General features: G+C 42.8%; 1 protein-coding gene across 1 annotated transcript in view; it reads right to left on the bottom strand.

The window, feature by feature from the left end:
* Positions 1 to 11,061: 11,061 nt before the first annotated feature.
* The window catches only part of PPP1R3A (protein phosphatase 1 regulatory subunit 3A), a 31,442-nt gene continuing 26,189 nt past the window's right edge, over positions 11,062 to 16,314 (bottom strand). The window contains exon 4 of the mRNA XM_015427359.1: positions 11,062 to 15,087. Coding sequence (XP_015282845.1) covers positions 12,235 to 15,087 — 2,853 coding nt within the window. The 3' untranslated portion in view covers positions 11,062 to 12,234. The remainder of the gene's footprint in view (positions 15,088 to 16,314) is intronic.

The raw sequence follows: 16,314 nt of genomic DNA, 5'->3' as shown, positions 1-16,314 counted from the left end.
ATCTCTACCTTTAGTATACTGTTCCTTAGCAAGGAGGTTAAGCTGGGAGCATACCATGTTATGATGTTATATTCAACATTCACAAAACATTTTCTGGATATAACCACCATCTATGGCCTTGGACTGAGCACCTGATCTCTGGTTGGTGATCAAGTCCCTTGAGGAATTCTCTTTGGCGTCACCAGTCACCAGATTAGGTTTGCCAGATCCCATCTTCTCCCTGGCAGGGGGATTTGAGGGACAGTCAAGAAGGCGGGGCACCCCTGACACAATGACATCATGCAGAGTGATGTCATCGCATCGGGGATGCAGCATCACGCACATACGCCTTCCCTTTAAATGGCTGGGAAAAAAGCAGCCATGAATTCGCCACTTGCAGGTGAGGAGTGGGTGGCCCCCCACTTGAAAAGAGCAGGTGCTCTGTGTGCCTGACCTGCAAGGCAGAAATTTGCAGCTTCTGGGGAAGGTGTGCATGGTGCCCTCTCTTCCCAAGGGGGGCTGTGGATGACTGTTGGGGGCAGAGCTTCCCCCACCGGCCAGCTGGCCAGTTCCTGAGGGGAACCCAAAAATCAGAGGATCCCCTGCCCTTACCTGAGGACTGGCATCCCTACACCAGAGTCAGTGCCACCACCAGGTTGATACTTGCTGCCTTCCCATCCCAGCTCCCTTAAGCTGACATGCCCTCCAGGTTCACAGAGGCTATTACTGTACCTTCTTGGAGTGCCTGGGGCATGACTGTCTATGTCCCACAGTCTCTTTGCAGGCAAACCTCCTCTGGGGCTCTAGAGCTTAAATCTCCCTCTGGGACTTCTTGCTCACTGACCTGATCCATTTCTCCATCAGCCTCCCTTCTTTCCAGCCAAGTGCTGCTGCTGCTGCAGTCTGTGAGCAACACTTGTGCCCCTTTGGCACCCATGTCCTAATGAAGCCTGTAGCTATGGTGGAGCCTCCCGGGGCCTGGCCCCCAACTTCCTGCCACCACCACTTTGCCTTCTTATTGAGCCCAGGCCTTCAGACTCTCTGGGCCACCTGGAGGATTCCCCACTGGAGCTGACAGCGGTGTGGGGCTCCCAGATGAGGCCAGCACTTTTGGCAGTGCTCAGAGAAGAAAGGAAGCCAGGGGCTGGGAAGCACCGCAAGTTCTCATGGGAGAGGGCAGGGTCCCACAGGGCATCTGAAGGGGCTCTGGGGTCAGGCTGATCTCTCCCCCCCCCAAGCTGGTGCCATATGCATTTCCATGCAATCATTGCCTGGCTGTGCAAAGCACATCTTCCCATGCAAAATGTGTGTGAGTCTCCCTCCCCCCTTCTTTTTCCTAAGGGGGGCACTTCAGAGAACCAGTTTGGTGTAGTGGTTAAGTGCGCGGACTCTAATCTGGGACAACCGGGTTTGATTCCCCACTCCTCCACTTGCACCTGGCTGGATGACCTTGGGCAAGCCATAGCTCTGATAAGACCTGTTCTTGAAAAAGGGCAGTTACTGTCAAGAGTCCTCTCAGCCCCACCTACCTCACAGGGTGTCTGTTGTGGGGAGGGGAGGGGAAGGGAAAGGAGTTTGTAAGCCGCTCTGAGACACCTTTGGGTAGTGAAGGGCAGGGTATACATCCAATCTCTTCTTCTTCTTCTCTTCACACACACCTGTAAAGCCACTTGGCAGGAAGAGCCAGCCAGCATGGCTTCCAGCAAAGTTTTTCCTCAAGGGGGTGTGTGTTTTCCTGGGGCAAATTGGAGTGGGGGAGGAGCCGGCCCACAGTGTTTGCTTTTCCTGGTCATGATCAGATGTGGGCATGTGGAAGTGCTGGGGGTCGTCTTGGGATCAAGTGTCCTTGGAAGCCTTGCCACAGTCTGCCCATTTTTTGAACGCACCCGATTGCCTGATGTTGAACCGGCCTCTTTGGGGGCTTTCTTTCACCCTTCCCCCAGGACCTGATCCTTTTGAGTGAGGATGCTCAGGATTGAACCTGGGACCTTCTGCATCCAGCCACCACATGGGTAGACCAGCTGGGGCAGTCGTGAGTTCTTTTATTTCAGTGCTCCCCTGACTTATTTAACAGCCCCTGAATTAAAAAATCCTGGCTATGGGCCTGGTCCTACCCCTCTCTTGCCAGCTCCCAGCTGCCTTTTGCTCATGTGGTTGGCCAAAGCAGGCCCCACCCTCCTGCTGGCATCAGGGTGTCCCTCATAGCCCAGCCATGTTTCCTTCCAGCCATGCCATCAGGAGAGTCCCGACACTGCCTGGGCCCTACCAGGCCATCTGGGCAGCCACATAGGAAGACAGTAATCATCTCTAGCAGGTCTGGAAGGATTCAAGGACAAAATGGTGGTAGATCCATGACTGACTGTCTTGAATGAAGCAGGTGTCGTCATTTGGATTGGGAATGAGTTTAACTGTCTCTTCCTGAATCACTTTTCTATTCTCAGTCCCAGACCTGTTTTTCACATTGTGGAAGAAAACATAGGTACCAATATGGTGCTTATACATTTCACTCACATGGCAAACAAAAGGAAGGGGAGATTTATGTGGGAAAGTGTGTGACAGTAAAGGGTTAACAAATTCTCTCCATACACAAAGATCCCAGTTCAAATCAGAGCCCTCCTAGGTTGCTATCAGCCTTTTAAAAATAATCATGTCTCATTTGCCCTGAAAGATAAATAGAACTGCTAGAGAACAACAATGTGGAAAGTCTGGAGAAACAGGTAAATTTAGCCTTCAGACAATAAAACTGAAGAGGTGCATATCAAAGGTTTTCCTAGAACCAGTGTGGTGGTAAGAGTCAGACTAAAATCTGGGAGACCCAGTTTCAAATCCCCATGCTGTCATGGAAGCTTGCTAGGTGACCTTGGGCATGCTCTCGGCCTAACCTACTTCACAGGGGATGCTCTGAGTCCCCAGTTGGGAGAAAAGTGGGGTAGAAATGCAGTAAATCAATACAATAATTAAAATATTGTTCATTCCATCCACTGCTAAAAAGTCAAGAACCACTGAGCTTAAAGAACAGGAAATATGCCACTGTTAAATATTAGGGGAAACTTCGTAAGAACAGTTAAACGATGGAATAAACTGGTATAATATTTTCAGTGTAAGGGAAGATCTATTGCATGCCTTCAGTTTTTATGCTCTAATATTATTTGATGAGTGTGTAATATGATATCCTCCTGCCAACCTAGCAGTTCGAAAGCAAGAAATAGGTACTACTTCAGTGGGAAGGTAACAGCGTTCCGTGCACCTTGGTGTTTAGTCATGCCGGCCACATGACCACGGAAACGTCTTCAGACAACGCTGGCTCTTCGGCTTTGAAACGGAGATGAGTACCGCAACCCTAGAGTCGGACTCGACTGGCTTTCGAGCAAGAGAACCTTTACCTTTAATATGATATCCATGTGTGAGGAACCACATGTGAAGAGATCCTTGACTGCTTTCCCTTACATCATAGTACCTTGGATGCCTGTTCACATCTTGTTCATGTTTTGGAAACTGTCAGTATTTCTGAAATATTGCAAGAAAGAACAATAACAGTGCTTGTTGTTGTTCAGTCATGCAGTCAAGTCTGACTCTTTGCGACCCCATGGACCACATCACGCCAGGCCCTCCTGTCTGTCGTCGTGCTCCGGAGTTTGCTTAATTTCATGTTTATTGTCTAGATAACACTGTCTAACCATCTTATCCTTTGCCGTCCCCTTCTTCTTCAACCTTCAATCTTTCCCAGCATCAGGGTCTTCTCCAGGGAGTGCTCCCTTCTCATTTGGTGGCCAAAGTATTTGAGCTTCAGCTTCAGTATCTGGCCTTCCAGGGAACAGTCAGGGTTGATTTCTTTTAGGATTGACTGATTTGATTTGACAGTGCAGTGCTAAGCAAATTTAGACCCTTCTAAGTCTATTGACTTGAATGGGCATAGAAGGGTATAACTCTGCTTAGGACTGCACTGCAATTGTCTTTTTGTGTGTTGTGTGTTGGTCCTCCCGAATTACTATTTATTGATTATCATGACAGGATACAGAAGTGAATGATGGAGAGTTGCTGTCCTCTGTGTATCCAGATCACACCTTTAGTTTGGCTGGTTAAAATGAATTGAAACTAATGTAGATGAGAATGTGAAGGAAGTGCATAGAAAACTAATAACATTGCATTGAGCATCTTGCTTGTATATAAATCTTTTTTAGGGATGCCTCTAGTTTAGATATTGATGATATTCTGCCATCATAAATTGAAATAGTAGTTAATAGATATCTCAAACAAGTATGGGATTGATTCCTTGGCTTAGTATAATATTTGGCATGTGATCTTTTCTTTTGCAGTCAAGAGATGAAAATTAATCTCTTGTTCCATTCAAAATGGCTGGCACTGATTATATGAAAAGGAACACCAGTGGACATCTGGACATGTCATTTCTAAAATAAATATCCAGTATGGTATCTGGGAGACATGAATATTGCTCAGAGTCATTTTGAATGGGAATGGGCAAAATATGTATAGAATAGAGCATAGAACTGGTAACCTGTTCACTGGTAAACAAAACATGTGGCAAATATGGATGAATGGGTTATGTCGGATAACATATTGCCCCAAAACCTTGGCAAGGAAAACATGTGGAGAGGACAGCTTCAGCTTTTGAATATTTGTGTGTGTGTGTAAACCTTTCTCACTGTACACACCCGCTCTGGTTCTTCTATTGTTCTCCAAACAGGGCAACAGTGTGATAGCTTTGTTAATTATTTGTGAGAGAAACATGATGCAACCAATGTTCCCTCTAAACTGTGGAGTCTTGTGAGCAAAAAGATTCTACTTTGTGAGCTACTGGCATTAAAGTTGTGAGCAAGTGATTTGGCTACTGCATAAATTAGTCTGCTCTGGAGCCCTCCTTCCTGAGCCAAGGCAAAAATGTGTGAGCTGGAGGCTAAAAAACTGTGAGCTGGCTCACACTAACTCAGCTTAGAGGGAACACTGGATGCAACTATAGTTGTTCTACTTGGAAGGGTATGCATCTTACAATTCTAAAATTACATTGTAACATTTTTCCTGTCTCTGACCACCATGGCAGCATGCAATGCAAAAGAAACAGTAAGATCACAGAGTCATTCCTGTTCTGCTGTCTAAATCTGAATGCATACAAAGTCACCCCACCAGCATGTGCTGCATCACTCTATCAGCTATCTCTAGGAAATCAGTCAGTTCTTGCTTCTTTGGCTTTGCAACCTATATGCCAACACTAAGCCTTGACATACAGCCACAGGTGGATGTTTGGCCATATCAGCTAGTCTAAAGGTCATAGAGACATTTGCTCGTGTTGGATTTCTTGCACTTCAAGCATGATGTCCAACAATTCAAACTAATGAACCGTTTTGTCTAAACACTACTTTTCCACGACAACTTGCACATTATCAAATTAGTGTGACTGTGTACTGCTGTTCTCGGAGTTTACGGTGCGTTTCGACATGTGATTTAAGCAAAGGTCAGAGCTACAAGACAGAAATGGCAAGGCAGTTATAAGCTATCACATGAGATGGGGAATGGCAGCCTTCCCTAAATCTGGCTTTTAACACGTACTCATGTGGTAGTCACTTGGTGCAGTTGCTCTTTGGTCCCTGCGGAAAAAGACATGTACTCCTCCTCTCTGTCAGCATTTTATGCTGTATCTGATTGTCGAATTGGTGATGCATGCCAATCACAACAGCAACAGAACCAGATGACTCACATGCAAGAGAAGAGCTGCTTCTGTCTGCTCAGGAGATTTTCCAAAAATTCAGAAAATAAGATTTTTTTAATTAATTCCAAAGGGGGGGGGGATCCAGAATGGAGTGATAAGGACTGAACATGCTTCAGAAAGCCAAGAATGTCAGGAAGGGCAGAAAGTCAGCGAAAGAGGAAACTGGTTTGCTCAGGCCTCTGAGAGTATCTAACAAATAAGTTTTGGTTTGGGTGAGGATTGCCACCTCATTTTATTCCAAACATGCCACATGATTCATTACAGCATGATTGTCCTATGTCTGAGGTGGTCCTATATGGTGAGCATATTCTGACATCCCAACTGTGAGTCTTGAGGTTTCTGGACAGCCAGATATCCTTTGACCAAATTCCTTTCTGTTTGTTTCAAAGTTCTGTCAAAGCCAAAATCAACTGAGTAGAAATGTTTGAGATATTAGGAAATGCAAAGAAGGGGTAAGATAATTATTTATATCATCATTCAGAGGGAACCTGTTGTGATATTCCCTGCTTCGTATGCTTGAGGCACTGAAAAACACACTTGTCTTTCTTTTCCCATAAAGCTGCGCTGGATATCAATGACAGTAACATAATAGCTGCTTAGCAATCTGTTCCATTTGCTTTTGTGTAGATGAGCAGCCATGAGCAGGTAACTGAAAACCTACAGTGGGCACAACTGTTTGCGTTATTGTGGATCACTGTTTTAAGGAAGGTAACTGTACACAAATCCTGTTCTTCAGTGCCAGAAGCATAACACATTTTCAGACTGCAGCTGCCTTTCGCATTTTCACATGTGTTGTGCTGCTTCTGATGATCGTGCTATTGGTGGGATCAGTGCAGGCTTTCCCTCCTGGGTTCCCACTGTTCCAGAGTTGTGAGTTTTTTGCAGAGACACTGAAGTGTTTGAGCACTTCAACAGCCTTGTTTGCTCCACCTTTCTTACATGAGAGTAGCCCCATTTACTCTTGTGTAAAGCACAGTAGCCTCTCAAACAGCAACTCTGAAGCAGCAACTCAAACAGCAACTCTGGAGCACAAAATATAATTTATTTGCTCAGTCACTTGGCTCCTGACATTTTCAAACTGAAAACGTTAAAAGAATGTAACAAAAAGAAGAAGGGTTTTCCCAACTGGGGAAAAAGGTACAAAGGGTCAAGAGACAATCTGGTGGATTTTGTATGAGAGTAGCACCACTGGCTTTGATAATATGTCTACTCTCATGTAAAGCAAGAGGGGGACATGATCGTGGCTTTCTCAGGCTGGAGAGAGAGGCAGAGAGAGGAGACCTGACTGACCAGACCAGACAAACACACACACATGTGCTCATGAGGCAGAGCAAAGGGGAAGGTGCCCCCAATGAGAATGACTGCTTGTTTCAACATGGTCACCTTCCAGTGCTGAAATGTTTCTCCACTGGGATGCAATGTAAAAAAAATGCACCAACCCCCCCCCCTTTCTAAGCAGGTTTTGGTGGGTGGGATGTGCCTGAAGTTACCAATGTGAAAAACTTAGTTCAGATTACAAGCAGGGGCTTTGTGGCAAATACATTTTACTTTGGGGGGGGGAAATGTGGGAGAAACCATAGTTTTTTCTTCAGTCTTACGAACACAGCATTTTCATCCTCTGCCTAAAAGCAAGAGGATATCAGACCTTGTTCTTTCAATACTCAAGTAACAGAATGCGGAAAGGCTATTTCAGACCTATGAAATGCTAACAGTATTCCACTCGATTGCAGTGAAACCTAACCTTTCTCAAATATACCCAGCTATTTACTCTACACTCTAACTGTATTTTTGCTGGCAAATACTCAATAGGAGCTTTTGAGGCAAAGATACATAGGTATTTATTTATTTTAATTAAAACAAATCTTTACCCATCCCTTTAGGCTCAAGGATGAGCTCCAATAATTTGAAATGAAAAAAATAGGCTTACATAATAATCAAAGATGTTACTAAAATAACCTCACACTGACCACAAGAAAGGCTGATGTTTTCTGGAAAGAATAAAGAGGACACAGCTATCCAGGGCTATTTTTGGGCAGGAACGCACAGGAACGGAGTTCCGGCTGGCTCCCGAGTTGGACACGCCCAGCAGGAACTCATTAGCATAACAGGCCACACCCAACAGCAGAAACTCATTAGGATTGTCTACATTAGGGGTGTGTGGCCTAACATGCAAAGGAGTTCCTGCTACAAAAAAAGGCCCTGGGTTTTGACAACAAACAAGGTAAACAGAATAACAAGCAAAAGGTGTGTGTGGCTGGATAACCACACTTCTGGTAACATGTGGGTGCGGCCTAATGTGCTAATGAGCTGTGCTGTCAGGGGTGTGGCCCAATAGGCTAATGAGTTCCTGCTGTTGGGTGTGGCCTATTATGCTAATGAGTTCCTGCTGGGCTTTTTCTACAAAAAGAGCCCTGCTGAGCTATCTCAATTGGATTACTAAACCAAATCTGGCAAGTTGCAACAGCAAAAGAGTTGAGGTCAGGGACATGATGATGTCACTCCCAGGAACAACTACAGATTTTCCAGGGATTCCTAGAGCTACTGCTGTTGTTTCCGAGTTTTCCCCAGAAGTGACATCATAATGCTTGCATTACTGGTGAGAGGTGCCCCCCCCCCGCCTGCTTGGAGCAGTGGCAGGCAATGGGAGCTTGGCCAGGGGCTTAGTAGCCCTATTCCTGAAGTATGTTGAATTTGTATTTACTTTGTTAGACTATGACATGTAAATATATTTATATCCTTTTCATAGAAAGGTAATTTGTACTTCATAAAGAACCTGGTTTTTATTTTATGGGAGCGGAAATGGATTATTTATGTAACTCATGTTTTTTTGTTAGGGTTTTTGCCTTCTCTTGGCTTCCCCCAAGATAGTTCTAACATACATGTTTCAATGTCTTACTTTCCTTATCTGTGTGTTTTACAGACTTTAAAGGTCCCAAAACCAGATAAATGTCCAAGGATCAGAGAATGCCAGCCTATTTTAGACTTGCATTTTGGACCCAGCTTTTCTTTCCAAGGTTAATGGGATTGATATACTGAGTGGTTAGGTGCTTAAGCCATGAACCAAGAAATCCCTAATTAAACCAAAGCCATGAACTTCCTGGATGCCTTTAAGTGAATTTCAATCAGCCTCAGCCAGCCATTTTTAACTTGGGAATAACGGTACTGGCTAAGCTATAAGGATGTTATAATGATAACAGACAAATGTACATAAATAAGGATGGGCATGAACTGGGAAAATGTGGTTCGGTTCGTGGTTCATGGCATGCCCAGTTTGTGAACCACAAACCATCATGAACTTCTAAGGGCTAAACAAACTGGTTCAGTTTGTGAGGTTCATGATGCAGTAGAACACTCCCCTGGTGTTCTAGAGATGCCAAACTCACAAGGGATCTCCAGCTGACTCTCCTCTACCTGCCCTCCATTTTTGGTGAGGATTGGATTTACAGGGTTCGAGTTACGGCTCCCCAAAGAAGGTGCCTCCATCCTCCAAAAACAGGGGAAAACCCCAACACAAAACCAAGGGCAATAGAAGCCCAGAAGAACAGAATCAAAGTCCCAGAGAATCTCTGCAGCAGAAACTGAAGGGGGGGTCATTTTTGCAGGCCCAGCAGAAGCAGTGTCACTGTGGCAGTACAAACCCAACAGGACTAAGGTCAAACCAAAGAATCTCTGTAGTAGAAACTGAAGGGGGAGGGGGATTTTTGCAAGCCCAGCAGAACCAGCTCACTGTAATAGTGCCCAGCAGAATCCAGTGCCATTGGGGGCAATGGCTCAACAGGACTGATGTCTAGCACAGAGTCACACTCCAAGCAAAGAGGGTTGGAAGCCTATCAGAACCAGTACAATGAACAGAGTGCCCAGCAGTACCAGTGCAATCACAAAGTGCACAGCAGAACCCAATGCAAGTGACATTGCAAGCTTAAAAGGACTGATCTCAAAGCATAGAGTCACAAATCCAAGCAAGGGGGGTTGGGATTTTGCAAGCTCTGAGCAAGATAGGGACACTGACAAAAGGGGGGAGGAAACCCTCTTGAAACTGACATGCCTAGTTTGAAACTGACCACAATGTTTCCTAGGCTGGAGCATTCCCCCCCCCATGCTTTGAAGTTTGGTAAAAAATTTGTTTGACCAGAGACATTCTGTCTGAAAATGTATCCATTCACGAACTGACATGAACCTCCACAAACAGCTTGAACATTTCTGAAAAGTTTGTGCTGGTTGACCTGCCATGAACTTCACTTTGTGAGGCATGAACTGGGCAAAATTTGTCACAAACTTTAGTTTGTGGCCATCCCTACACATGAAGGGTTTTGAGCTTTTAGGGAAAGAACTATAGAAACAGCAGATGTACTATCCTGAGAATTGTTATGTCAATAAAACCCAAATCTATAGGTCTTCCTACAAGAAAGAAGACCATTCTTTCAAGATGGTCTAATTTACGGTAATCATTCTTGAAGTCAACCAGAGCTACAGACTTCCCAGAATGCCTTCTTAACAGCTGTTCAAGACTTAGCATTACTCTCATTAAACCAATCAACTCATGGTGTAACCATTAAGCTATCCTCACTGCAATAAGGCATATCTTTTGTTTGCTGACCAATTCCAGTTTTTAGAACATTGCACTTGCAGCAATGCAAGAGGAAAACAGGAGGAAATTGGATTTATACCCCCACCCTTCACTACCCAAAGGAGTCTCATAGCAGCTTACAATCTCCTTCCTCTCCCCACAACAGACACCCTGTGTGGCAGGTGGGGCTAAGAGGGCTCTTTCAAGAACTGCTCCTGAGAGAACAGCTCTGAGTGAACTTGTAACTGACTCAAGGTCACACCAACAACTGCATGTGAAGGAGTGGGGAATAAAACCTAGTTCTTCCAGATTAGAGTCCATGCTCCTAACCACTACACCGAAGTGGCTCTCAGAAGATGGAGCTCTATTTCCAGGCTTCTCAAGTTTCAGGAGCTCCCATGAATTATATTTCTGATACAAAATTATATTTCTGGTATCAATCTGGTTCAGATTGTCAGCCAAAGCCTTAAGTGTTGCTAGGTCTTCAGAACAGAGCAGTTGGATGCATGTCAATGAAAGGACTGGAAGAAACTTGCTTTGGAAAAAAAGAGGGCTAGTGTTTTCAGGATTCTACACTAGTTGTCCAGTTCTGCCAAAATCTATACCAGACTCACACAAACATTGATTAGACTTCCCTTCTGTCCATACCAGTCTGATCTGAACTGCCAATGTGGATGCATTTGAAGCTAAACACTCACTCAGTGTAAAACAAAATGATTAAGATTCTTTTTCTCTTTTTTGGTTTCCAAGTATTCTACACACAATCAAACCATTCAAATTTTGTTTATTACTATCTTGTAATGCTTATTGGGATTCTCTCTCTTAAGCAATATGGTCAAAACAACATCATTTCAGAAAGTCCAACTGGAATAACGCTACATTAAGTGAAATTCTCACGTTAGGTTATACAGCCTTCATTTACAAAAATATATATATAAACATGAACCTGAAGACAATTAGGCTCTAACTTGTATCCTTCATTTTATAACAGTCCATATCAGCTCAGTGGTGTCAGTAAGAGCCTGTTTAACACATACATCATAACAACTCTGGAGTCTAGATCTGACTCTGTGCAGACACAAATAGTCTTCATATTGCTCATTACAGAAAAGCCCCCCTATTTAACCTATGAACTGAGTTCTAGCAAAATGTTCTGGTTAATAATACTAATAGATCATTTGATGTATGGTGCATGGTTCTTGTGCTCTTGTGTAGCTCCCATACATCTTGATGGTGCATGTACAAGGGAACTTCCCAGGAGGCTATGCCCATGGTCAATATTTATAGTAAAAGCATGTCCAGAGGGCATAATTTGGAGAGGAAGGAAGGCTCTGGTACCCTAACCCAATGCATCAGAGCCCTTCAAACCAATCCTAGTTCTGATTCCTATTTGTTCACCTGACAAAATAGGAACATCATGGGATGAGCTCAGGTGGAGGAATGGTGTGCAAATATCCCAGGCAACATGGTACCATAAATTGGAGGGGGGGTGCTTTTCTTCTTTCCATTTTAGTGATTATGCCAGAACAGGAAACTCCCGTGCAGAGGGCATGCCTTATTATTGAGTCATAATGCCATTCCCTCTTTATTCACTTGCTATATATAATCTTTACCCCCAGAAATACTGGGGGAAGGGGAATGAAGCTTTACCACAAAACAAATGAATGCAATAAAATCTGAAGAGGCTAAAGCTTCACATCTCCATAACTTGATAAGGAACAGCAGCTGTATTTAATTTTAACTTGATGTGCTTCAGAACTCATATTCATATCAGTATTTAATGATCCAAACATAATGGTCCTGTGCAGAATAATTACTTATTATGAAGGAGCAAACTTCATGTGCATTCCTTTTAAGCAATGCTGGGGGGGGGAATCTTGCATTGGTTCTAAGAGTTGACATTGCTGTCCTTTGGGACATACTGAGATTAAATGTTAAATACTTCACATAGACAGCAGGGTCTTTACTCCTTTTTGATGGATTCCTTACTTCTCTTGCCCTCATAATAAAGCCAGTACAATGAAAATAAGTACATTGCAAAGCAAACAATTAAATCATAGTGGTACAGAGTTACACAAAACACAATAAACAAGAGGAAATAAAGTATTTTGTAACCAATTTGCTTTAAAACTAGGCATTCAGCACCTAAAGTACAAGCTCCATTTTGCTGGCCGGAAGTTTCTGCATGATTGAACATTGGCTGGTTGTCACATCCTTCGGTATTCAAGTTCAATATTTTCCTTTCTTTTATACCTTCAGACTCAGAGCTTGTCTCTTCCCTTTCTTCAGTGGGCTCACTGATTAAAATGGTTGGCCCTAAAAACTTTCCTACTTTGAGCTCTGATTGTTGGACAAACTCACCTACATTTCTTTCTCCCTCCACACCAGAAGGTAATGGTGCTGAACACTGAAGATCTCCAAGTTCAACTTCTGAGGAAATATTTGGAATAAAATCAGTTATTATACTTGTTGGACTGAAGACACATCCTGACCTGGCTGAAATACTGACTGAAGATTCTGTGTATGGATGGGATGCATTGCCTCTTTCAGCAATATAAACTTCCATGGACTCTTCAGAAGCTGGGGTTGATGTACTTTTGTAAGAGCTAGACACAGCATTTTTATTGGAAGGAGAAATTTTGTGTTCAGTTTCAGTATCTACATGGGGAAATGTTCCCCAAATGCTTTCCTCTCCAGCCTGTTCATTGTGCAGGCCTGGCTGAGAATACTGTGAAGCATTCAGAATTTTTTCAGAAGATAAATCCTGCTCCATGATTACATTTCCTTCTACAGCAGAAGTCCATAATATTTCACCTAATGGTGAATCATTTCCACTGTTATGTTCTGCTCTGGCAAGCTTTTCGCTTGCATTGGGTACTGACATCATTTCTCCTTGCGCTGTTTCATGTGTGCGTGCATTATAAATATCTGAAACTGATTCCTTTTCAAATTTGGTGTCATATAATACACCCACTGTATTGCATTGACAAAGAGGATAATGGGAACCATCATTTCTCCCTTCATGTATATCAAACACTGTTTCCTTTTCCTCTGTGGGCCTGTCACTTAGTGCAGTCTCTTGAGGTAGCTTAACAATTACTGCTTTTTCACCAGCAGACATTTTTTCTGGAGTACTTTCTGATGTCATTTTAATTATATAAGCTGCTGTACCTGCCTCGGCTTCCCCTGTACTATCGTACTCAGCTACAGAAGACTCTTCATATCTCACCAGGTCTTGGCAGGTAAACAATTCATCTGTGGGAGTTACATTCAAACATCTTGTATTATCTCTAATTCCCCACATGGCTTCACCACCTGTTCGCTCTTTCATTTGCACTCTTTTATTGGCTTCACTTTCTCTTTCTGCCAGTTGACTTTCTAAGGCATTCCAACTTTGATTTCCCAGCCCAACCCTATTGCTCTCATTGTCAGTTATAACCCTGTCAGGTTCATTTTGGCAGGGCTCTGCCTCCAAAATACTTATGTTTTCTGGGTTGCAGCTCTGACAGTACTTTCTTTTTTCTACATTACCCCCAGCATCAAACACATCCTCTTGATTTATTGATGCAAAGTGTGTAGAGATTCCTTCACCTTTTGTTGTTACAGAATTGGGGTTACTTGTGCAAAACTCAATGATATGAGTGTCTTCTGAATGGTTGTCCATCATGTTAAAATCTTTACTTAAAACTGACCTTTCTTTTTCTTTGTTTCTTTTTATGGAGCTTTCTTTACCATTTAACAATGGAAGCCCTATTGATTCATGAATTGCCTCAGCTTGTATTTCACCTAGCTCACTAGAAGGCCTCACCACTTCTCCTTGGCTTACCTCAGCTGCTATGCCAAATTCATAACTATTTGTGGAGGACAACCATGACTGATTTTGTATTTCAGTAAGGTATTTTGTATCAGCAGGATTTGTTGTTAAAGGGTGCGCTTGTTCTTCTTCTGAAGGGTGTTCTAAAATGCTCAATTTGATTTCTTTTTCCATATCAGTATTATATTCTGCCTTATATTTTTCTTCTACATCCTCTCCTTTGGTATGTGGACTTCCTAAGGAAGTTATTGCTACATCAATATCAGCAAAGGTGTTGTCATGTAATGTTCCTCTTAAAGATGGCTGGTTTTTGTTTTCAAAGATCTCCTTTTTAGGTTCATTTATGACAGTGTTTTCCAAAGATGGCTCACAGGTTTGGGGGAAAGTTTTGTGCACATATTGCTCATGAACTGGCTTCATGTTGTCACCCCATCCACCCAATATACTTTCTTTTAATTGGATTGGTTCACCATGATTTAAGGGAACTGTTTCTGATCTTCTTTCACAAACTTCTTGGTGCTGATCATAATCATGCTCACTGATGAACAGCCTCTCTATTGTTTTACTTCCTGGAGTGCTATCGGTTTCATCTTTGGGAACATCTGTATTACTCATTCCTTGTTTGCTTGACATAACATCTGTAATATAGGCAGCCTCATTTTCCTTTGTTCCAGGCCAACACTCCTGTGATAAAAGGGTTTCACTAGTACTGGAACATTCCAAAGATTGTGCACTATTGTTTACTGACTCTACTGCAGAACCTTTCTCAGGGGGTAACTGGCCATAAGCATATACTGTGGAATACTTCTGGGTAATCTGCAATTCTTGCTCTTGTATAAGATGTTCTGTCAAAGAACTGATAGGCAGGGGTTGCCTAACCAAGCCAGAGCTGACTTTCTCCCCCAAATCTTGTTGGTCATTTGGAAATTTAACTGGCTTGGATATGTATGTATTGTTTTCATCTCTGGAAGAACCTCTGGTTCTTGTGAAGTGATGTCTGAGCTGGAACAACAGAATCAAAAAGAATGGTTAGAAAATGTGTGTGTGTCTAGGGAGCATTCATACATGACTGTATATCTGTTCATCCATCCATCCATCCATATGTCTACAAGTGGAGATATTACAAAGCAATTGTGTTCAGACAAAAACATATTTCAGGAAAACATGTTGTATGTCAGTTACAAAATGTACATTGCATGTATTTTTTTTAAAAAAAATAAAAGGCTTTAGATGGCTGAGAAAAGGCCAAAAAATAACATAGCATGTAATACTACCCAACCCTCTTTCTCACAGCCCCCCCCCACTCTCTTTCTCTTTATTCATGAGCTCAGTAAGCTGCAAGTCCATTTCATACAAATGAATCCTAAAGAGAATACATTCTGTACAAGGGAAGCTCAACTAATTCACGGGCATGTTTTATTTTAAAGTGAGTACATTGACACAGTATATCAAGCTGTACGCATTGTCCAGTAAAATAAAGATACTTTTGCACACTGACAAATACGATGAGGATTATCTCTGCTTCATTCCTCTCAGGGCCCTTTTACTGGCTTCAGACCTGAATGGTTTAGAGTCCTCAAAAAAAGTGCAAAACAAGTTAGCAAAGCAAAGGCCAGAAACTAAGAAGTTTCTTCCCTCTCTTCCAAGTCTCACATTATATTATTCAACTGCGTTTGCTTGTCAGGGCATTCTTGCCTTGCTTCCCAGTCGTCAGACTGATGGTTCCATACCAATCAATTAGAGGATAGTTTCTTGGGCACCTCTTATTACATTTACACTTGCGGCAGATACCCCCATTACAGTATCTCTTATTAATATGTTTTCTGCAAAGCCTCTGCAAACTATTAATAGTAAAACGTCACTCAAAGAAAAGGGAAGGAACTAATGTTTCTGCAAATTCTGTTTTAATGACCCTCTGCCATCTGGTACTCAAATGTATCTGAGCTCTTCAGTGATGCCAACTGTCAGGATTTAATAGTGAGATGCCTGGTTTTTTTCCCCTCTCTCTCCCTCCTCATAACTGACATTTGCATGATCTCAATAATTATATGCAAATCTTACGATTTCCCCTTCTTCTCACATAAGGCTCATGTTACTTGTCAACTGCTGAGCTGTCTTGTGAGCCATTGCCTATGGGTTTCAAAGATTTGGTTGCATTTCCATTTATTATAGACCTCCATTGTTTAATTCATTACACAGCACATAAGGTAAATTAAAATCAGAATGACA

The sequence above is a fragment of the Gekko japonicus genome, unplaced genomic scaffold (assembly GCF_001447785.1).
Source record: "Gekko japonicus isolate JY-2015 unplaced genomic scaffold, Gekko_japonicus_V1.1 scaffold1999, whole genome shotgun sequence".
Taxonomy (NCBI): Eukaryota; Metazoa; Chordata; class Lepidosauria; order Squamata; family Gekkonidae; genus Gekko; species Gekko japonicus.
This window is presented reverse-complemented; position numbering and strand designations above follow the sequence as displayed.